The 23,455-nt window shown below is 35.9% G+C and overlaps 5 protein-coding genes across 7 annotated transcripts; 2 read left to right on the top strand and 3 right to left on the bottom strand.

Moving 5' to 3' along the window:
- Window positions 1–57: 57 nt before the first annotated feature.
- LOC106402639 (protein FAR1-RELATED SEQUENCE 6-like) lies at window positions 58–2,697 on the bottom strand. Its single transcript, XM_048760668.1, has 3 exons — window positions 2,334–2,697; window positions 210–2,194; window positions 58–169 (listed from the first exon to the last, which is right to left on the bottom strand). Exons 1-2 carry the CDS (start codon window positions 2,361–2,363, stop codon window positions 242–244), a joined length of 1,983 nt encoding a protein of 660 aa, XP_048616625.1. The 5' UTR covers window positions 2,364–2,697; the 3' UTR covers window positions 58–169; window positions 210–241.
- A 2,723-nt stretch (window positions 2,698–5,420) lies between these two features.
- LOC111213371 lies at window positions 5,421–8,166 on the top strand. Its single transcript, XM_048759686.1, has 4 exons — window positions 5,421–5,696; window positions 5,791–6,034; window positions 7,233–7,481; window positions 7,679–8,166. Exons 1-4 carry the CDS (start codon window positions 5,421–5,423, stop codon window positions 8,164–8,166), a joined length of 1,257 nt encoding a protein of 418 aa, XP_048615643.1.
- Window positions 8,167–8,577: 411 nt separating this feature from the next.
- Window positions 8,578–11,868, top strand: LOC106406039 (cis-3-alkyl-4-alkyloxetan-2-one decarboxylase). Of its 2 annotated transcripts, none has more exons than XM_013846631.3 (11): window positions 8,578–8,884; window positions 8,977–9,052; window positions 9,121–9,206; window positions 9,301–9,394; window positions 9,465–9,541; window positions 9,617–9,744; window positions 9,812–9,883; window positions 9,985–10,055; window positions 10,135–10,354; window positions 10,438–10,495; window positions 11,638–11,868. In XM_013846631.3, the coding sequence occupies exons 1-10, from the start codon at window positions 8,618–8,620 to the stop codon at window positions 10,475–10,477; spliced, it is 1,131 nt and encodes a 376-aa protein (XP_013702085.2). In that variant the 5' UTR covers window positions 8,578–8,617; the 3' UTR covers window positions 10,478–10,495; window positions 11,638–11,868. The 2 variants fall into 2 exon arrangements, with proteins under 2 accessions (XP_013702085.2, XP_013702086.2); XM_013846632.3 differs by lacking the exon at window positions 11,638–11,868 and adding an exon at window positions 10,659–10,890.
- On the bottom strand, window positions 10,449–13,074 carry LOC106406040 (formamidopyrimidine-DNA glycosylase). 2 transcript variants are annotated; one of them, XM_022706342.2, is made up of 10 exons: window positions 12,769–13,074; window positions 12,610–12,661; window positions 12,478–12,535; window positions 12,322–12,390; window positions 12,107–12,232; window positions 11,880–11,930; window positions 11,660–11,737; window positions 11,433–11,532; window positions 11,083–11,117; window positions 10,449–10,986 (listed from the first exon to the last, which is right to left on the bottom strand). In XM_022706342.2, the coding sequence occupies exons 1-10, from the start codon at window positions 12,995–12,997 to the stop codon at window positions 10,624–10,626; spliced, it is 1,161 nt and encodes a 386-aa protein (XP_022562063.2). In that variant the 5' UTR covers window positions 12,998–13,074; the 3' UTR covers window positions 10,449–10,623. The 2 variants fall into 2 exon arrangements, with proteins under 2 accessions (XP_022562063.2, XP_013702087.2); XM_013846633.3 differs by lacking the exon at window positions 11,433–11,532 and adding an exon at window positions 11,268–11,370 and having other exon boundaries at window positions 12,769–13,073.
- Window positions 13,075–16,162: 3,088 nt separating this feature from the next.
- LOC106449387 lies at window positions 16,163–17,894 on the bottom strand. Its single transcript, XM_048760667.1, has 5 exons — window positions 17,713–17,894; window positions 17,466–17,570; window positions 17,262–17,379; window positions 17,090–17,175; window positions 16,163–16,955 (listed from the first exon to the last, which is right to left on the bottom strand). The coding sequence occupies exons 2-5, from the start codon at window positions 17,554–17,556 to the stop codon at window positions 16,894–16,896; spliced, it is 357 nt and encodes a 118-aa protein (XP_048616624.1). The 5' UTR covers window positions 17,557–17,570; window positions 17,713–17,894; the 3' UTR covers window positions 16,163–16,893.
- Between the last annotated feature and the right edge of the window lie 5,561 nt (window positions 17,895–23,455).

Below are 23,455 nucleotides of genomic sequence, written 5' to 3'. Positions count from 1 at the left end.
AACCCCTTGATCATTAATAAGAACACACAAAAATATTCAAGTCTCTGGACTCTCTAATTACAACAAGTCTACCTATTTGCATTACTTTTGGCTTTATGCCTCTTGGCAAATATTATTACAGTTCTCTTACAGCAAAAGAAATAACAAATAGTTTTCTATATACAAATATATAAGTTTTTTTATTTGGTAAAATGTTAAGCTACAAATATATAAGTTTCACAAACCCCTTCTTTTATAAACACTACTCTTGCTTTTCTTCTACACTATGAACTTTATCCAAAGACTGTTCAAGAACTTGCATCGCCACTTTATAACGATCCAAAGAAACCGCTCCTTCTTCAACTACCCCAAGAGCCCCTTTATACAACTGATCAAACCTTTGAACCCGGTCCGCGCCATCCACGAAACCATTATCAGCAGCGTGGACACGTTTGTAGTCTTTTCTCCACCGTGGTAGAACATACCTCAGAGGGATCTCTTCAACGCCATTGAAGTTGAGAACACATAGAGCATGTCTGCACAAGTATCCATAGTAGTTGAAGCAGCTACAGATGCACCGTACTTCCCCAACCGACCTATTGTACAGGACCTCGAAATCTCGAACTTCTCTTCTGTTGGATTCTCCCTGGACCCGTTCTTTAACTAAAAAGATCACCAAAGGCCCGTCTACGTGGACCTGCGTCGTGCTGAAACACGAGTACATCTCCTCCACCTCTACCTGGAACTTCTTGAACATCTCTCTAGTGTAGACTCTCGAGAGTTGCGTCTCGAAAGAACACTTTGTTTTCAAGGTGAGAGACTCTGACTCAGCTAGAGTCTCTTCCCTGTGCTTCCTATGAAGAGCTAACTCGTACTTATCAAGAAACTCTTTCAACGGTGTCTGCTTATGAACGTACCTCTCGAAAAAGGGACTTAAACTCTCTCCAGGACGACAAGTAGCGAGTCCGGCGAAGAACGTGTCAATGAGATAAACAGGAGTCCATCTAGCTCGGTCTTCGTACAAGGAACGTAGCCATTCGTTGTCGACAATGCCGAAACTGTGAACCATAAACCCCCAAGCTGCTTCAAAGTCCACAACTTTCAACGTTTCATACACTGCTTTCGTGAAAGCCTTCCTCACATCATCGTAGCTAACCAACCCACCTAGCTTCTCCGGGACTTTCCTCATTATATGCGCCACACTGAACCTGTGATGAGATCTCGGGAACACTTGGGAGACCGCAGCCTCCAAAGGCTTGCATCTGTCTGTGACAATAGTCTGAGGAGAACACTTCATGAGACCGAACCATGCTTTGAGTAACCAGTGGTAAGACTCTACCGTCTCTCCAGCGAGAAGGCCGCATCCAAGCAACGTAGTTTGCCCATGGTGATTCACTCCCACTAATGTCACAAGAGGAATCTCGAATTTTCCGGATATATAAGCGTTGTCGATGAAAACGACGTCGTTGAAGTAACTGCAAGAAACTCTAGAGAAACCATCTGCCCAGAACACGTTCCTTAGCTGACCTTCATCGTTTATATCCATCAGGTAAAAGAAGTTTGGGTTTGTCAACTGCATACGGCAAAAGTAGTTGTAGATAGCTGATGAGTCTCCTCTTCTAAGGTTGAGCACATCAGGTGAAGAGCTCTGAAACTGTTTCTTCGGAGTCGAGTTTGTGTTCACACTGTTTCCAACATCCATCACACGAGCCTTGTAAAGCTTAATAGATGAGTCTGCGCACTTCCTCTTGGTCCCAGTCCTTTTAACAGATTTATAACCTAGAGAATGGTTATGGTCAAGCGTGACTTCAAGCACCCTCCACCTCTTGGAATCAACCTGCCTCATTCTCACCATCGCAGGACAACCGGTTCGCGTCTCTTTCCTTACGCGGTTCGCATCGTTCACCCTCTTGAAGCCTTGGCTGCTGCAGCAAAGCACCGCGCCGTACTTCTCTTTGCTGCGACGCTTGAACCACGAGTTCTTCACTCTTACACGAAACCCAACTTCGTTAGCGTAGCAGTTGTAGTAGTTGTAAGCATCGTCGTATGAATCAAACTCCATGCCAACTGCTGGAGCATCAAACTCTTTCCCCTCAACAAACTCTTCTTCTTGGTGTTCACTCTTTCTTTGTTCGTTTTGAGTAAAAACTGCATCATGGTCAGCTTCATCTCTTTCGTGGGTCTCATCGGTTTGTAAATAAGCAGATGCCTGTACCTGTTATGACAACATCAATGGTGGTAAAGCTACGAACTATATCAATAAATCATAAACCAAGCTTCTAGAAACACGATCCGGGATGCATAATCGTTATTAACAAATGAAAGGGTTTTTGAGTTTGTTGGAAGACACATACATCTACATCGCCAGAATCACTTCTCTCCATTGAAATGAAAGTTCCTGTCTTTATTCGATTTGTCTTGAGAAGAATCGCGAAACTTGATCTCGGTCAGGGATGGATCCGGTTGGGGGTTTGAACGGGAGATCCGACCCGGGAGTGAGTTTTGCGCGGGTATTGACCGTTTTGTAAGGCGGTTGAGTCTTCTTCTTTGGGGCTCGACTGGTGACTCTAGCATCTCCATAGAACAAGTCATCTTAGGGTTTTCTCACAGGTTGGATAGCACGTGCGATTGTAGTACGCCGCCGTTTCGCAACACAGCTAAAAATCAAGCCCCTATAGTTTTGTTAAATATCAAAATAGGCCTACACATTTTCATATGTGTAAGAAACGAAGTCATTTCGAAGATAAAAGAGAATTAAAACCCTATATTTCAGTGAAATGTCAAAGCTACAATTTAAAAATTTCTAGATTTTAGTATCCTCAATTTGATTATCTACTAATTCTGCAATTATTTTTTTCTTCGCAGGCGGACATATAAATAAAAGTTTTTGTTGACAGTAAAAAAAGGTTTCTAAACCGTTTTGTTCTCTCTGCGATCAGAAAGGCGATGACATTATTCTATCATAATTCATGATTTTCTCATTGATTTCTACTATTTGTGTCATAATGTGTGGTTTTAGAGCATCAAGGATACTAGAGGGGTTCTTACCGTATGGATCCCGCGCAGGACCCACTTTTTTTAAAAAAACCGGTTACTAAAACTACCAAATAGTAGTCGGTCCTTAAGGGTTTCTTACACTGTTCGCGGACCCCACTGACACGTGGCGACCCGCGATTGGTTCGTTTTTAAGTTTTTTTTTTCAAAATTCGAAAAAGTAAAAAAACAAAATTAAAAAAATTAAGAAACCCCAAACTGGGATAATGATGCTCTTAAGCACTGAGGAAGTAGATAAAGAGCGAGGGAGTCTGTACTAACAGTGTTGCTGTAAAATTTTAATATCGAGTTTTCAGCCAAAATTGTAAAATCAAGTTTTTATGCCAAAATCGCAAAATTGAATTTTTTGCCGAACCGAGTTTTTTTTGCTAAAATCGAGTTTTCGCAAAAAAAAACCCCGTCAAATTCGAGTTTTCCACCAAAGTCACAAATTTGATTATCTACTAATTCTGCAATTATTTTTTTCTTCACACATATAAATAAAGGTTTCCGTTGACAAAAAAAGGTTTGTGGAAGCCCCCTTGGTCCAGTGGTTTGACCAAGAGTTCATTAATGCTTCTACACCAGAAGATCTGGGTTTCAATTCCTGGAGAAGACGTAATTATGCGAATTAAGGAAGAAAATGCTTACAAGAGATCTGCAGCATGGCGCGAGGACTACTGTCAAGCGTGGATTCCATAGGGCGGCATTAGGTGATGCAGTCAGGTGTAAATCCTCATAAGGCAGATAGATTTGTCGGCCGTAAAATCGTGTGTAATATTTCTTATAGTTGTAATTGCATAATTATCCGGAGTTAAAAAAAAAATCTGTCACAAGTTGATTTTGAAAACCACGTGCCATGAAAACGATGTCGTTTACACACACCGAAGAAATCGAACCCTTATAGTTTTGTTAAATGTCAGAAACGATCCAAACGTTTTCAATATAAGACCATCCGCAACGGTTGATATAGTGTTTATTTTAGCGCGAAATCTTAGGCAAATGTTAGTATAATAATCGTTTTATTTTTACTTTAGCTAAGAAAGAGTCCTTAGGCAAGGAGGTTTAAGGATTAATCCTTAAGTGTGTGGCATCACGTGATAGGCTAGCGGAAGGGTGTGTTTCGCTTGGGGAAAAAAAGAATCATTTGCTTTCTCCATCACGAAAAAAAAGAGGTCTCGCGATATCAAAGGCGATTCGGCGACTGGAGAAGGGTGAAGGTAAATCGGAGCTTTCACTTTTTTTTTTTTTTTTGCATTTGGAGTTGTTGCATGTTGATTTCATCTGGTTTTAGGGTTCTGTCGAGGGGTTTAAATCGATTTTGGGTCTCAAATCGAGTTGGGGATTTTATCGAATTAGGGTTTTCGTCTGGGTTTGCTATTTTGTTCATCTCGAGTCGCTTCTTTGTTGTTTTCGTAGTTATTAAGGTTCGGGATTGAGTTATAAATCGTTACACGGACTGGATTGAGTTCTTAATCGATTTAAGTCTCGGGTATAGGGTTCTAAATCGATTATTTTTTGTTCTTGCAGGTGTTGAAATGGAGGAAGAATTAAGAGATATGAAAGCACACAAAGATTACTACAACATGCTTCATGCCGTTTCAGATGCGCAACAAGGTATTCCTCAACTCTGCCCCTGTGGAGCACTCACGAAGGAAGTCGTTGATGAAGAGGACACATATGACTACCTCCCTGGAAAAAGATACTTCATCTGCTGTGAGTTCGAGGTATTTAGTGTTCTTTATTATTAAAATTCTTCTTCTTCGAAATGAATTTGCAGTTTGACAATGGTAATTATGTTTTGGCAGAATGACGTGATGCATTTCAGGCAACCATGGGTTATGGGTATGCACCAAGAGGTTGAGAGGCTCAAAAAATTATTCAACGAGCGGGAGAAGCTTCTGAGAGACTGCCAAGCGCTTAAGGTGAGTGGAAATATTAATTGTAACATGTAATTGATGGTTTGTTAACGCAACCTTTGTAACAAAATGATTGGTTTGTCTGATATATGTTCAGGAGCAGGTGAAGATGCTGCATTTGCGTCTGAATGAACTTGAGAGCAGCCATTCGGAGGTTAGTGTCTAAACTTCCCGGTTAACTTTAGCTAGATAGTTTGCAAAACTTTCTAGTTCAAACGTAAGTTTTTAGTTTGAGTGAATTAACTTCTGTCCTTGAACTAGTTAACTTTCTGTTGTGATTTCGAAAGTGAACTGATATGTTATAAATGAAAAGTAAACCAACATTAAATTGTGTCTAACTGCTTATTTCGGGGTAAAGCTTCATTTAAGTGTCTTTAGCCGTAATGAGAGGACAATTTCCTACTAGAAGTAAATACATTTGCGTAAATAATCCCCTATTTAGTCGCCTCCATTTGCTTAGAGTCCAGTAAAACATAGTCTTCTTCCTAAATGGCAAACTCCACAAGTTTTGTTAACCTTTTAGCGAGCCAAGGGGTAATTGACCTTGACTCATCGGAACCTCTGTGCGTTAGCAGTCAAAGGGTAGCCAGCCAATGTTCCGATGAGTCTACTGTCAAAGAGAGGAGAAAATGGTCACCAAAGGAGGATATAATCATCATTGGTGCTTGGCTCAACACGAGCAAAGATCCAATAGTTAGTAATGAACAGAAAGGCCTTGCGTTCTGGAAGAGGATTGTAGAGAACTACAACTCCAGTCCTCTACTGGTTGGAACAATCCCACGATAACTTGGGCAAATCAAGCAACGATGGGCTAGGATCAATGATTTGGTGTGTAAGTTCTCTGGCACTGAGGGAGCAGAGAATCAGGCAAAATGACAACGATGTGATGAAGGCTGCCTTGGATACCTTCTTCAATGACAAGGGCTTTAAGTTCAACTTGGAACATGCGTGGAGAGAGCTTAGGCATGATGTCAAATGGTGCTCCACCTATCTCGAGAAGGACAGTGGAAAAGACAAGCGCAAAACAGGTGATTCTGATGCTCAAGAGTCACTGACAGAGCCACAAGAGAGACCCATAGGAGTGAAGGCATCTAAGGCTGCTGGCAAGAGGAAGAAAATTGAAAAAAAAAGAAGAATTAGGACAACTTAAAGAATTGATGGAGACGAAAAGGCAAATCTCAAATCAGAGTTTGCTTGCAAGTTTGTTTGCAAAGACCGATCCACTGACTGAGATGGAATTAGCTCTGAAAATGAAATTAATGTCTGAGATGTTGTGATGGTTTGTTAACGCTAACTTAGTGATGTTTACTTATCTTTTTACTCATGCTTACGAATCTCATTTTACGTGTTTCAGGTGAAGTACAAGCCCATGTGAGTACTGAAGACAAAACCTGCTGTGTGTTTTGTTTGTTTCTGCTCCTGTTTTCATCTGAACCAAGTCATGGGTTGTCTGTTGCCCTTTCTTGGCTTTATAACTATGTTGTCTCGGCTTTGTAACTCTACTGATCTTCTTCTATTACCTGAAAAAAACTTGTATCTCTCTGTTTTCAGTTTGTGAACTTGGAACGTGAAACTCTACTATTGTAAGCTCTCTGTTTCTTGAACTTGAAGTTGTTTTCAGTTTAAAACTCGTGTTACACTTGTTTCTTCTAGCATTATAAGAGCAACTCGTGTTTCTTCTAGCTCTCTGTTTCTTGAACTTGAACTTGTTATGCCACATATCATCACTTGATCATCACATATCATCACTTGAGAAATCACTTTTGAACTTTCCGACTTATTCATCATCAACATATCATGATTCATAAATCAATTTCAAGACTCAACCACAATTCATAAATCAATTTCAATTTCAAGATTCATAAACTGCTAAGTAATTTTTTTTTTTTAAAGACTAACCATGATTCATAACTTGATTAGTAATTTTTTTTAAGACTAACCATGATTCTTAACCTGATTAGTAATTTTTTTTTTAAGGATTGCCAAATATGGAAGATGAAGTCAATCGAAGATTGAATGCGGCTTTGGATGAGGCTGTCGATGAATATTTTGAAGATACATACAACAACATCGCGAACAACCAAACAAAGAAACAGAGCAAACGTGCATATGTCAAACTAAACCGCGAAGAGGGCCATACCCGACTATGGAATGACTACTTTAGTGAAAATCCGACATTTCCGCCTCATTTATTCAGACGGCGTTTCCGCATGAACAAGGCAGTATTTATGCGTATTGTCGATCGCCTCTCAGAAAATTTTTCATTCTTTCAATAAAGAAGAGATGCAACTGGGAGGTTAGGTATATCTCCACTACAAAAGTGTACGGCGGCTCTTCGTAGGCTTGCTTATGGCTGTGCTGCTGACGTCGTTGACGAATATCTCCGACTTGGAGAAAGCACAGCACTTTCATGTTTAAGCAATTTCACAGAAGGCGTAATACAATTATTTGGAGATGAGTATCTACGAAGGCTCACTCCAGAGGATCTTCAACGACTACTCGATATTGGAGAGATGCGCGGCTTTCCTGGGATGATAGGAAGCATCGACTGTATGCATTGGGAGTGGAAAAATTGTCCAACCGCCTGGAAAGGACAATACACACGTGGATCAGGAAAGCCAACAATTGTCTTGGAGGCTGTAGCTTCACAAGATCTTTGGATATGGCAGGTTTTTTTTGTCCTCCAGGTATCTTAAACGATATTAACGTTCTCGATCGGTCTCCTGTTTTTGATGACATTTTACAAGGTCGAGCTCCAAGGGTACAGTACGTGGTCAACGGACACCCGTATGATTTAGCGTACTACCTCACAGACAGCATATATCCAAAATGGTCAACATTTATCCAATCTATCTCAAACCCTCAAGGGCCTGAAGCAGAGTTATTTGCTAAAGTTCAAGAATCAACCAGAAAAGATGTGGAGCGTGCTTTTGGAGTATTGCAAGCTCGATTTGCAATAGTGAAAAACCCGGCTATTTTGTGGGACAAGAGACAAATAGGGATGGTTATGCGAACATGTATCATACTGCACAATATGATAGTAGAAAATGAACGCAATGGTTACACTCAGTATGATACATCAGAGTTTGAAGAAGGAGACTCGAGAAGTTCACAGGTGGATATGTCATATTCTCCCAGGTCTTCAAATCTCCGTACTATGCTTGACATACGGAGGCGTGTTCGTGACCTGCACATACATGCACAATTGAAATATGATTTGATTCAAAATATTTGAAACAAGTTTGGTAATGATGAAGATGTTTAGTTATTGTATGTTTACATTTAGTAATTCAATAAATGAAAAATTTTAATTTAATATTTAATAATTTTAAATTTCAAAGATTCAAATCAAAAAAATAAAAAAAAATTCCTAAGGACTTCATATCGAATAACACCATTGGATCTACATTTATGATTAGAGTCCTTAACTATTCAAAAAAAAATATTATTAAAATGCTAAGGATTCCAATGATGGGTAACACCATTGGAATTACTCTTGGAGTCCTTAACTATTAAAAAAAAAATTATTATTAAAATGCTAAGGATTCCAATGGTGGGTAACATCATTGGAGTTGGTCTAATAGTTTACCCTCTCTATCGTAAACGATGTCGTTTCATAGAATAGCGGACATATAAATAAAGAAAATACGCTTGTCCACTCGACGAATAACGAAAAAAAAAAGAAAATGCCTTTGTCTCTGCTCTCTCCTCTTCCTCTGCTCCACTCATTCTCTCCGACAAAATCCACCGTCTCTAGAATCAGAGCCACGCAGTCTAGACTCCGCTTGTCCGTCGTCAAAGCGACGTCGGAGAAGGGGAGCAGCGGGAATGTTCCCGAGGACGATCCATCTTTCAACCCATTTGGCTTCGTTACGGACAATCCCTCAAGCCGGAGCGCAATTCAGCTGCCGGAGTCTCCTGCTGAAGACGGTAACGTCGGTCAGATGCTTTACGTGAGTTCACAAACCTATCGAGTGTTGAATACTTTGAGACGAGTTTCTTGAGAGTTTGCTTTTAAACTCTCTATGTGTTGGTTATGTTTTAGAGGACAGAAGATAAGGGAAGAGAGTTTGGTTCCACAATCAAAGCAGGGAAGCTTAGATGGTTTGTGAGAGAAACTGGTAAGCTAGCTTTTGTGTGTTGTCTTCTTTGTTTCAAGAAGAGTTTCATACTTGTTTGTTTCCGACAGGATCAAAGGAGAGTCGTAGAGGAACAGTTGTGTTTCTTCATGGAGCTCCAACTCAGTCTTTTAGTTACCGTACTGTCATGTCTGAGGTGCTACGACATTCAAATCTTTACTTCTTTAAAATATTATGAATCCTCGTCTCAATCTCTTAGTGTGTGTTTCTCAACAATGTGTTTCCAATAGATGTCAGAATTTGGTTTTCATTGCTATGCACCTGATTGGATAGGATTCGGATTCAGTGACAAGCCTCAGCCAGGATATGGTTTTAATTACACAGGTGTTTGTTTGTTTATATTTACCATTCATAATCAAGTAGACATGGTTCATTGTTTGAAAATCTTTGTCAGAGAAAGAGTACCATGAGGCCTTTGATAAACTGCTGGACACGCTGGAGATCAAGTCTCCTTTCTTTCTCGTTGTTCAGGTTCGGATCCATGCATTTCTGTATAATGTGGTTAACTTGTAACTTATGCTTGCATTTGTTGTGGTCTCTCTCAAGGGATTTCTTGTAGGGTCTTATGGTTTAACATGGGCACTGAAGAATCCAAGCAAGGTTGAGAAAATCGCCATCCTTAATACTCCCTTGACGGTTTCATCCCCAGTTCCTGGATTGTTTAAGCAGCTGAGGTAGCTCTTTGTGTCAGCCTTGTGCTACATATGATTGATTGCCTCTCTCAGTCATACTCTGATGCAGGATTCCCCTCTTTGGTGAATTCACGTGCCAAAATGCTATCTTGGCCGAGCGGTTCATTGAAGGAGGTAGCCCGTATGTATCTCATTTATCTTTTCTGTGGATTGTATTCTCTTACTTTTACTTCAAAATGCGTGTGCTTCAACTGGTCTTTGCCTTGTTATCTGTGTTGATAGATACGTCTTGAAGAATGAGAAAGCTGATGTGTATCGTCTACCATATTTGTCAAGCGGAGGGCCTGGCTTCGGTAGCGTCTCGTTTCTTATGATGATTCAGTGATGTTTTATCTTAAGAGACATCTCACTGTGAGTTTCTGATGTTATCAGCCTTACTCGAGACTGCTAAAAAGATCAACTTCGGAGACACCTTGGGTCAGATTGCAAATGGGTTTTCATCAGGCAGCTGGGACAAGCCTACGCTTCTGGCTTGGGGAATAGCTGATAAGTACCTCTCTCAGTCTATAGCAGAGGAGTTTGAGAAACAGAACCCTCAAAATGTCAAGCTTCAACTCATCGAAGGTGCTGGCCATTTGCCTCAGGAAGACTGGTATGTTACACCATACTGCTCCTCTTCACTTAAGATTTTTTTTATAAAAATATTCCTAAATTTTTGAAACTTTTTGTCTACAGGCCAGAGAAAGTAGTTGCTGCCCTCCGTTCATTTTTCTAACTTCCAAAGTTAAACAAGGTAATGGACAACGCCTTAGTGCACCTAATATAACTAGTACTAGTAGTTGTACATCGTCGCAAACATGGAAGCAAAGTAATATAAGATCCTTACAGAAAAAAAATAAACATCTTCGAGTCAGTGGCTTATTAACTTCTCCTTCCCTTCGGCTTCTTGTTACCAGCTTTCTCTTCAGGTTTCTTCTTAATCGCAGCCTTCGTACCACGGCCTCTGGGTTTCACAACTTCCTCTTCAGCGTCACTATCATCTTCTTCACCATCAGCATCATCGTCCTCATCCTCACTATCTTTTGTTTTTCTTTTCAGTGCAGGCTTCTTACCACGACCTTTAGGTTTTTGATTCTTCGGTTTATCACTATCATCTTCTTTCTCCAATTCTTCTTCTTCATCGTCTTCTTTTGATTTTGCACCCCTTTTAGCCGGTTTAGCCTTCGCTGCTTTCTCCGCATCTTTCCCAGAGAGTTTCTGCAGCTCTGGGACATAAGCTGTTGTCTACAGAAGAAAAACAAACAAACAAAAACATTTCTTCAGTTCACCACATGAATCAAACACCCAACAGTGGCCTAACAATGTATTAGATACACTTACCCTTCCACCAGCAGTGATGAAATCAATCTTCTTCCCTGCAATAACCAAAACAGACTTCATCACCAATCACATACTCTTACATCAAAAAATCACTGTCATGACATTTAAGCCAACTATTATGTGGATTATCAACCAAAGTTGGAGGTTTTGAAAGATCAAAACATTATAATGAACTGGGCTCAGACCATCAACAAAAGCTTTTCCTGGCTTCTCTTCCCTAGCATGAAAAATCCAGTAACTAGGAAACTGACTACTCTCTGCATCAACTTCCACAGCTTTTTCTATCACCTGCAAAAACCCCAGTTTGGCTCTTCATCAAAACTATGCATAGGTGGATGAAAATAGCTTACCATTAACATTCCCAGGTTTTTTCCCCCACCGAAAATGAAATAACCATTCAACAGGAAACTCTTTGCTATCAGCACTGACTTGAACCGCATGTTGAATAACCTACAAATGCGTTTGTCTGTTTTGTGTGTTTTCTCTCTAAGTCCCGTATACACAATGCATCATATGCAAGTTAACAGATAGTTCTATTATGCCCATGGTTTGTAGGTAATGGTGTTAAGAGTATTACCTCTTTGATGGATGTGTGCAAGGCTTCACATTTCTCTTTGGAGAGGCTAGAAGCAGTCTGCAATGGGTGGATTCTTGCCTGCGAAAGAGAAAGACAAGCAGGCATGAATACTACAACATGTAAATCAAATCGTAAAATGTACAAAAATGTGAATACTTTGTGAACCAAATGAGTGGTTGCATAGATGATTCATTTGATCTCAAGTTAAAGGTCAACTTACTTGGTACAGCACTTCATCGGCAATCCAGTTCCCAATACCTGAAATGAAAGCCTGCAAAAGAAGAGGAAAACCCTCAATCAAACAGAAGATCATTTCAAGTTTATTGCAGGTTTAGTTATGTCAGTATCCAAATTCAATGTTGTTTGTGATGATAATAGTAAGGACAATAAAGAGCTGAAAAATGCATAGAATAGAATCCAAGAGGAAAAATGAAACGAACTCTGAACCTGATCAAGTAGGAGAGGTTTGATGGCTATCTTCTTCTTAGCTAAGCTTTTGGCAAATTCATCAACTGTCATAGGCTCCAACAAGGCATCAGGACCAAGCTCTGATATTGGACGCACAGAAACCGGCTGCAATAGCGAACATCAATTAGAAAACAATAAATCAACCACAAGATCAAGCTTAGTAAAGAAAAGCAAGCAAGATAAAGAGTTAATACATTTTCCAAAAGCCGAACTTTGGCAAATCTCCGCTTGTCAGTAAATGAAAGCTCCAAACCATCATCAAGCTGTAAACATTAAAATCCGAATTCATCATGACAGAAGCAAGTAATCAATTAAAAAAACAAAAGACTTTTTCCAAAATTTCTTCAAACCTCAACAAAGAACTTTGAGTACTTAGATGGCCACTCCTCTGAATCCTTAACAGCAGACCTATACAAACAAATGCATATCAATCTTTTATTCATAGGAACTAAACAATGTATACTTGCAGCAAAGCCCTTCACCTTTTATATTTAGTAACTGCAACGCCTTTGATGTAGATAGCACCAGCCATACCTGAACAAACCCCATCATTCAAAACCAATAAAGGTCGAGACTTTAACTATGAACAGTGCTGCATGTTCGATTTCAATCTATCAAAAACCCTTTAGATTGTTTATTACCGAATTGGAAAGAAGGGAACGGCGGAGAATCCAACTCGAGCCAGAGGTTTTTGCCCTTCCTACGAGCAGAGACGATGGTTTTCCCGAGGATTGAGTTCTGGAAATCGGAGGGCGAGATTCCATCGATCACTTTGTTGTCGTCGGCGATGAGGACTCGGTTGATCTTCTTTCCGAGACAGTTATCCTCTATCGCTCTCCTCGCCGCCTCTACCTCCGGCAGCTCTGGCATCGTGCGAATTTAGGGTTTTGGTGGTCTTGGCGCGCTTCTGGTTCCGATTAATTAGTCTGCTCTCTCTTTGCTCTTCCTCGTTTAATATATAAGCAACTTATTATTACTAGATTCGATGTCCGCGCTACGCGCGGAAATTGTTTAACGTTTAATTGGCATACACTTATTGATTATTTATTTTGTTTTTGATGATCTGTGTGTATAACGTTTGTGTCATTTTTGAATGAAACTCTTTTTTTAAAATTAATCAAAATTGAATAAAAATTAACGTTTGTGTCATTTTTGGATAAAATCTATATAATATTTTAACTGATACTAATTAATAATAAATTTTTGGCTGGTAAAAAAAATATTTAATACTATATTTTCAAGCATTTCTTTAAGCCCGCAAACCCTAAGAAAGGTACTGTTTAAGAATAATTATTCACTTGAAAATTGATATTAAAAATTAATATATATAGGACACATTAAAGGAAAAAGATTTTAAATTACAAAAAAAAATCTAAATTAATAAATATGCCGTAAGTTAAAGATATATATACTAATTAAAGATATCTGAATATGTAACTATTTAAGTATGTTTGTTTTAAAATTAAAATATGTATTGATATTGATGCAAGTTGTTAACTTTTGGTAAAATTATTAGGTTAAGTTATTTAGATTTAAATGTAGATTTAGAAAAGTTTCGCCCAGAATTATTTTGAAAATTTATTTAGTATTACAGAGTTATTACATCAAATAGTTTTTTGGTAAGCTTTCTAGCAAAATTCCAACGGTGAAATTTCTGAGTGCAATTCTACCAAGTTTTTTACGCTCTCATATTCTACAAAGTTTTTTACGCACGTTTAATATATTAGCTTTGCCAATACACTCCCTCGCAGCAGAGAAACAAATCTAATAGAGATTCTCAATCTTATTACAGTAAAACTTATCAGCTTAGAGAGCTTTCTTCACCTCTGAAAAAGTTTGGACGTGCACGTTCGCCGCATCAATGTCTTCGGCGGACGCCACAGCCACAGCCATAGCAACACCTTTGTCTCTAACCACATCTATTGCTTCTGCGAACGCTTTAAGGTCCTTTAGACTGTGGAACAAAGAGATGATCAAAACACATTAACACCTTTTAATCATGTAATATAGAGAACAATCATTGAGAGAATGTCTTGTTAATTAACCTCGGTTAGCTTGAGCTGGAACGCAGAGAAACTCAACTATCTGTGGAACGTCAAAGAACATGTATAATGAGTAGTGTAATTTCCAGAGGTTTTCAATTTACATAAGTGAATATGCCTGAGGCTGGGCAGCGATCACATATTCATTAAGCTCAGAGATGGTGAGTGGCTCAATTTTCTGGACATGAGCTACCTTTGACGACGCTGCCGTCTGCTCTGTGCCATCAGCTCAGTCTGGTAGGGGTTATTAAGTGGGAGAAGACAGTCAAAGAAAGAGGAAATCAGATGCCAATACAATCTAAGTGGACGAAATGGTGTTTAAAATGAGTGGTACTTACTTGTCAAACTTCTCTTTTCCTAGAGCTGTCTCAGTGTCAAAGTAAATATGTGTTCCAGATGTTAAGCTCAGAAATAGCCGGCCTACAAAGAATACATCAAATTTATGTGAAGTTATATCCGGTCAAAAACAAATTATATGCAATGCATTACTCCAAAGCTATATTAAAATGAATAAACTACACATAGTAAAATTTACAACCTCCAACTATCTTTGGATTAATGCTGGTGGCAAGGACAATTTTTGGCTCACTTCTGTAGCTTTAAAATTATTTATGAAAGGAAATAGCTAAGGAGTCAAATATACTGACACAGAGGGTTACATCCCTGAAAAAAATGCAATGATGTTGAGACAACAGTAGGCATACGTATGAATATAGACTATAACCACTCGAGATTAAACAATCCTAAGTACCTCTCTAGACGTAGAGTAAGCGCATTACATGTTGAGACCCCTGTGAACGGTCGTTGATTGTGCTCCTGACTGCACTTACCTCACCAAGTATGTCTAAAAAATTGTTAAGTGGAAATCTGTAAGTATGTGATATAACAGAAACCAACTAACTCCTAAAATCATAAAAACATACCAGGTAGCTGTCTGTTGGTGTTCGCCTAAGCACGTAGTTGGTCCGACGGACGAAACCCGGAAAAGTTCAGTTGGTTTCGGCTTTGTGGATTCCGTCAACTTTTCAAAAGAAGTGGCATTATTGAAGCGTATGGCAAGAGGGGGGGGGGCATCAGGGAGTCGGAAAAAGTGTTCAGTACTGCAGAGAACTAAGGTTTGCTAAGATCCTCTGTGTGGCTTTTCGGAGTAACTAAGATCCTATAATCTGCAACTAAACTTTATATAGAAGATTCTCACTTCTCACAAACGTTTTATGTAAAAATCAAAAGGCTAATTTTATCTGAAAAATAAAACCTTTTAATACACATGTGACCATTAAATTAAAAAAAGATATCAAACATACGATTCATGTGAATATTAGAGCATATTAAATAACTTCATGGGTTAACTAACCTTTAAACTTTTATCTGCTAGAACCAGGAGCAAAGTTGATTTTCCAGAATCTGGTCGTTCTAATAGCAAAGTCATCCGTCGAGATGTTTAGTGCTTTAATAATCTCACTGATATCTTCAAAATCATTCGCTTGTGTGTTCTTCTGGAAACATGTAAGAATATAGTCAGAAAAGAGATATTAACAACTGGAAAAAAAAGGAAGTGGAGACCTTGTTGTTGGAGCTCGTCATTGGGCCGAGAAGCTAGGTGTACTTTTCTGAAGATTTTCATCTCTTTGATAGCTTTCCTGGTAATGGCGGCCGGTTACATATGAAGATGGTGAGGTCGGTTACATGCTATAGAGTGGGAGGAGTGGGATGAAGCTAGTAAATGAACGGATTTAAGGGGCAAATCAATGGAGTAAGAAGGCGTTACAGGAGATTCATCGGAGGAGGAGGCTTTAGCGTCAGAGAAGGGTTGGCTAAAAGTAAGAGAAGAAGCCCTAATAAAACACGAAGCCCAAACCAACTTAACACGCCGATGACGTGGCTATTTGCTGCATTACTACTGGACGATTTTTTCATCCGACGTGGCATGCTTCAGAGGGCTTTATATTTAGCTTTTAGTATAGTTTAGATTATTTGTTACTCTTTTTTTTAACAACACAACTTCATTGTACTTTCATCTAAAGCCAATTCTCACATAAATTTCTTTTTTTTTTGTCAAGATGAGTTATGGAATTTTTTTTGATTTTTGGTTACTCTTAAATGTGTTGTTAGGAATTGAAAATTCAGACTTATCAAGTTACAAAAAAAATATAATCGTAGATAAATTAAAAAGTACTCGAAACTACTTTTTAAATAGTTTATTGTATTCAAAACATATTTATTTATTAAAAATGAACAAAGATTTTTAAGAAATTCAGGAATGAATCAAGTTATAGAAAAATTGATATTTCTTGCAATATAAAATAGAATCTCAACTACAAAAAAAGTCCATTGTACCAAAAGTGACAATCTCATGCAGTTTTATTAATAGGAACACAATCTCATGGAAGAAATATCATAAGCTGTAGAGTCTGTTTCGTTGCAGTTTTATTAGTAATGTTGGAAATATCAACGACAATAGTTCACTAAATAGCGCAACGAAAATACTGGAAAAAAAAATAGATAACAGTTCATGGATGATATTAGTTGGGATCGAGTGGAAGCTTCCCGTTCAACCATACTTCGACCTTTTTCAGTACGCTCACAGTGATTTCAGGACCAAGCCTGCACAATGACATAACCTAATTAGACAAAATGTTCAAACAAAAATGGTAGAACAAAGCAAAGTAAAATCATTAATGTATGTTTATACATTCGGAATTGTACAAACGAAACTTCTCCAAATCAATCATCTATAAGGGATACAGCAGTTTCTTTTGCAAAGTATAAAGGAATACTAGGTTCGACTGCAACACAAAACAATCACAAAGAGTTATTATATATATATATATATATATATATATCTTTTTTTATATATATCTCATGATCCTTGTCTATCTATTGCGAAAAACAAATATATAAATCAACATTATACACATACGATTTCCACGTATAAGTAGGATTGACTGCCATGAAGCACGAATTGCAGCCCCAAATGCATAATCTATCCTGTTGGTAGGTATTCTCCTGGGTGAAGTCAATATGTTATATCTAACTTTAGTTATAAAAACTAATTAAATATTAACATGAGTACTAGAATTGTATATACACACCAAGAGTTTATCCCTATTACAAGTCGCATATTCATCGTATGATCTCCAACGGCGTTCCACTTTGCAAAGTTCAGAGCTACTTGTGCACCTTGGCCGACACCTCCTACTCCTTTTATGACTAAAAGAAAAAGCGCCTAATGATTAATATGCTTGATATATAATGTAGCAATGTTAGGTGTAAATAGATCTCTCTATATTATATACCATTTTCTGGTTCTGTCGATAAAATGTTAGCAACACGTACAGCGGCAGAATCTAACTCATCCCGACAATCTTGCGTAGTATCAGTAATCATACCCACGTTGCACCCTGATTCAACAAAGAGGGTCTTGCCAACTATTTAAATTGTTTAACCTCACAAATATTGGGCTTTTTTTTTCTATAAAAATGAAAAATGTATTTTTTGAAGTTTTAGAGCAAGGAAAGATAAATATAACCCAAGTGATCTTACAGGAATTTCTGGGCACTGCGAAAATACATCAACATGTGTACCAGAATCCAGACAAATCCATTTGATCTATGCATAAAATATTTTTTGTACAATGTTAATAAAACAACCATGCTTTAATTGGTTTATTATTAGCATTCTATGATCACTGATACTTACATTTCGAAGATTTAGACTCCTCACAATCTGAAGTGATCTGAAAACAGAACAGAAACACAATGAAAAAGCACAATTTGAGTACAAATATGTTTCTTGACAAACAAAAAAGAGTACAAATAATTTAAGAGTTAAGATAGACAAGATGGAGTTTGAATGGTTAATACATAAAACAGATAAATTAGATTAGAAGAAATTTCTCTGATCCTTAAAGACAAAGGAATATATGCAATGATATGAGACAAGGAACGTTACATATAGCTATTTTCATGCACATCATGCAGCCAAACTATAGTGACTCTATGCTCTCCTTGAGGCTCCAAAACATATCCATCTTCAGTTCCAATTGAATTACTACTACTACCTGCGAAGATTTTAGCAACAGAAATGTTAATACTCAAACAAAATGTTTTAGAGTAATATATATTCCACATTTTAACAAAAATGACAAAAAGCAACATTCACAGTAACATTTCGAGATAAACGTATGATACAAGGTATAGAGCCGCCAAAGAAAATTGAGAAGATTTGTTTATGGTCATCTAATTTAGACTTTACAATGTTATATACCAAGAGAATCGTAGACCTCATGGCCTCAATAACATATACAGAGTGCGTATAGAAGGAAAACCAAACCAGATGCCATGGGTTTTATCAGAATAACTTATATAGTCTGCATGTGTACTTATTCCATTCGAAGGTGACGTGAAACAGAAGAAAATTGAAGGGAGAGAATTATGCAAATGCACACAAAAGAGGTAATGTGAATATATGCTAAACAAAATTGATAAACTTCACAACTTGATATCATTTTTTTGTTATAGATATAACAGAAGAACAAGCAATAAACAAACAAAACATGCAAAAATGAAGAGAAAATACATACTAGAAGCCGCCATGTTATGATGATCGACTAACTTTATTTAAATAAACTCATGATTGTAAGTTTATCTTTTCAGAGGAGTTTTAAAAAGTCAGTGATATAGATGGTGATTATGTGAGGAGAACTTAATGTGTATTTATACACCAGAAGTGGCAAAAAGATAATGTCAGACTGTGAGAGAGAAAGGCTTTTCTGTCTGTATAAATCAAAATGTGAATTGTTAGTTTTTTTTTTTTTTGAGAAGGGGCTTAAATATGAATAATTAGTTGGCCACTAATTAGTAATTACTGTAAGGAATCGTTTTTAAAGAATGGAAGGAATCACAATAGTATGTTTATCATCGATCGTGCGTAACTAAGGACTAAAAATAAATTCTTTCTAGTTCTACAAAATAAATAATGTAAACGTCCTGAAGGAAAAAATATAATGAAATAAATCTAAAATATATATGCCATTTATTTACTATTACTATCAAAATGGGACTTATGAGCTAGACTTTCATGTAGTAGACTGTAGACCTAACGCTTGATCTAGAAACCAATTAAACAGTTCATTTTCTAATAGCTTTATTTTATTGCATGCACACCTATATGTACATTTTTTTTTTGAGAAAATAAGTTTAGATCTATTCACATCTCACTAGAAATAAATATAACATTCCTATAGTTTGGTTACACAATATTTATCCCATTTAAGTATTATCTCACACCTATATGTACATTTCAAATATTACTAGATCTTTTTTCCGCGCTACGCGCGGAGTATATATTCTAAAATAAATATAATTATATTTAATTTGATTATTTATTAATCATATGTATTTTTATATTGTATTTTATTTATATCTCGATAATTTATCCAACATATTTATTTAATAAATAGTCATTACTCTTTTTGTATGTAAATGTGAAATTAATACTATATCGAAAACCACATTGTAACATAGAAGAATCTGTGTTTCAAAAAAAAAAATATAGAAGAATCTTTATCTCTTTATAACAAAAAAATATATCATAATTGGCCATCAAATATCTATCATAATTATGTATGTAAATTTATGACTCAAAATTTTAATTTATTTAATATAAAAACTAATAAATGATAAAAGTTTATTTAAGCTTGGGCTTTATTAATTTAAAAATTATTTCTTTAAAGATTCCTTCAAATATATATTTTTAAACATAATTTCAGTATAATTTAACTGTATAACTTTTCCCACAAAATTTATTGTAATAATAAATTCTTATTAGTATATTTTTTAATTCTTATGGGTTCTTACTACAGATAATAGTTTAATTTTTTTCAATGAAAGGAAACTATGTATTTTCAATTTGAATATGGTGTCTTAAAATGTTTTTTTTTAACGTACTACAAAAATTTAAAAACTGCTTTTAAAATATTCTCATTTATAATGTCACGCATCCATTTTTTCTAATTACAATTTACCTTTTTATATAGCTTCAGATCATTGCATAACATACCTACTGACGGGGGCGAAAGGTAAAGGGGTTAACAGACTCGTTTGGTGACAATTAGTGTATTAATATCAATGTATCAACTGTTATAAATTAAGCATTGAAATGATCATCCACTTCTTTACCAAACTCAAACACTATGATCATCCACTTCTTTACCAAACTCAAGCACTATGATCATCCACTCCTTTACCAACTCAAGCACTATGATCATCTACTCATCAAACACTATGATCACCCACTCATTTACCAAATTAAGCACTATCTTTGTTATTTTATGTATTGTTGTTCACTATAAATACCATCACTCATCTCACTCTTTTGTACACCATAAACAAGAACAAGAGTTTATAATCAAAGAACCATTACATCTTCTTCTTCTTCCTTATAATAAACTCTCTCCCTTATACTAGTGTTATTTGCTTCCTACGGGCATTAAATTCTACTCTTATTTAAATTTCTCGATACTATAAATTATAAGTTATTTCATAACACGTTATCAGCACGATCACTCTGCGATTCGGTAAAATTTATTTGTATCATTTATACCATGTTATAATGGTCGGTATACCGCCTCTACTATTATTTATATCATGTTATAATGGCCGGAATACCGCCTATATTATTTACTAGTAATTTAATTTATTTATTGGTCGGCCGAGCCGCCTTATATCCTGTTTATTATTTATTGGTCGGCCGAGCCGCCTTATATCCTGTTTATTATTTATTGGTCGGCTGAGCCGCCTTATATTCTGTTTATTATTAATTGGTCGGCCGAGCCGCCGTATAATTTATTTGATATTATGCATTGATCGGCTGAGCCGTCGCATGATTTATTGTCATATAACATAAATATTTCATTGTCATAATTTTTCACTTTTATGAAATTTTATAGATTTGATTGACCGTTTAATACGATATTTTCGGACTAATTTTTGGTGCACTCGATTTAACCCCAACGGTCACAAAGATTTTTTTTTCAAAAATTTCCCCTTTCTCCAACGGTCATGAACAGTAATTTTCATCTATAAATACAACTCATTTTCACTTCATTTCATCATCCAAAACATTTCATCTTCTCTCAAAAATTTCAAAATCGCTCTCCTCCGATTTTTCAAGAAAGATGATTCGCGCACTTTTGTTTTTATGTGCCATTTTTATTTGTGTTTCTATTTATGGTTTATTCGATGGAGAATTTACTCCGAGTGAATTTAAGATGATTATCGGTTTAATTTTCTTTACATCGCTTCTCCTTGTAATTGCTTGTATGATTAATGTAAACGGTTTTTAAATTATGAAGTTCATAATAAATGGTTCATTTTAAAATTGCGAAATTCTAAATATATATATATATATATATAGTCATTTTAGACGATGATATATATATATATATCAACGCTTGTCTATATGTAAGAATAATAGTTATTTGATGAATTAAATTTTGCTTATTATACTTTAATATGCTTCATGGTTTAATGGTATTAAGGAAACATACTTTATGATTCATGGTCTAACATCATAAAAGAAATTATTTGTAATCGGTTAGTTTTGTGGTCGATTAGTCTTTGGTCTAATATCATAAAAGAATTTGGATTATATGTTGATATTTACTAATGTAATGGCCATGTTTATATGAGCAAAAATTTAAAGTTTTCAGGATTGTGTATTCTCTCGGAAAGATATGTACAAGTTATCAGCCAATTCAGAAACGTGAACAGCTGAAACTTTCATCGCCGATATACTTCTGTTTATAAGATAAGTATTTTTATGCTTTATATACAAGTTTAACAAACTTGATTAGATAAATCAATGCACATGAAGTTGGCAGTGATATAAATTTGTTCATTAAATTGATTGATAGGTTAAACTTTGTTAAAAAGCATGAGAGTAATAATATAGTCTATATAATAATTACTATGAAAGTTTTATTTATTTTCTGATATAATAAGACACCTTTGTTAATACATATTTATATATATTTGAAATATTTTGATTTTATTACCATTTATATTGAGGATTTTAAGTTTAAAGCTTGACTCTAAAAGATCCATAAGTTTTGGAAGATAATATATATAAAAAAGGTATTATCACCTGAAGTGATTACCTAAAGCTCATTTTGTATTTTGCATTTAAAGATTACAAGACCTGAAGTCGGTAAATAAAGCCAACTATGTTGGATGTTAAGTTTAAAAGTAAAATTTCTTCAAGAAATTGTTTTATGATGCATATATATTGAAAAATATCTATTGATAAATCACGTCTAGTTGATTATGATTCATTCTCCTGAAGAGAATATGACATTTAAAAAACTCATAAATAGTGGTTTTAGACGTGAGCATAAATGAGGTCAAGGTCCAAAGAGTTTCTTTATAGAACTCATACTCTCACTTAAAGTTGAGAAAATAAACATGGTAATAAAGAAAAGAAATTATGAATTCATCTGAAGATGAAAGAAAATTTATTGTGTGTACAATACAAGGTAGTAAAAACTTATAGAATGCTTAAAAAGAGGATATATATGATGCTCCAGAAGTATACATAAAAATTTAATTTAAAGTTCTTAAGAATGCAATTTAAAGTTCTTAAGGTATTGTATTTTTATAAGTATCAAAAGTTAAAAGGATCTACGAAAAATACATAACCCATGTAGGATATGTTGTTGATTAAGAAAATGAGATACATTCGAGATTGATAAACCTGTAGTATTATACTCTCGAGGGGAAGAGTTAAAGAATCTCACTTTTTATGATAAGTCAAACATCCAGAAGATTATGTTTACACTAAAACTAAGATTGATGAATTTTTCTCAAAGTAAATCCGTAAGATTTTGAGACACTTATGTTGAGACAATAAGCAAACGAAATGATATATACATTTCAATCAGAAATAATTCTCAAAGCAGTATAAGTATTTTAGAGAAAATATCTACAGCCTCTTATATATTGTACTACACAAAGATTAGTATAATGAAGATAAATGTATAGTAAACTAGAAGTTTACATTTGGCATGAATCAGTTAGACCATTTTGGTTCATTAATAATGCGAATATATACTTAAAGGTCATATGCATAGTCATATAAGAACCAGAAGATTCTTCCGAATGATTTGACATATGTTGCTTACCCATAAGATAAAAGGGTAATATGGTTTTCACCAGCCAAAATAAGATATTGGCATAAATAACGAAGATGTTAGTGGACTGATCACCCACTATGCATTTTTATAATATTG

The sequence above is a fragment of the Brassica napus genome, chromosome C6 (assembly GCF_020379485.1).
Source record: "Brassica napus cultivar Da-Ae chromosome C6, Da-Ae, whole genome shotgun sequence".
Classification (NCBI taxonomy): domain Eukaryota; kingdom Viridiplantae; phylum Streptophyta; class Magnoliopsida; order Brassicales; family Brassicaceae; genus Brassica; species Brassica napus.
This window is presented reverse-complemented; position numbering and strand designations above follow the sequence as displayed.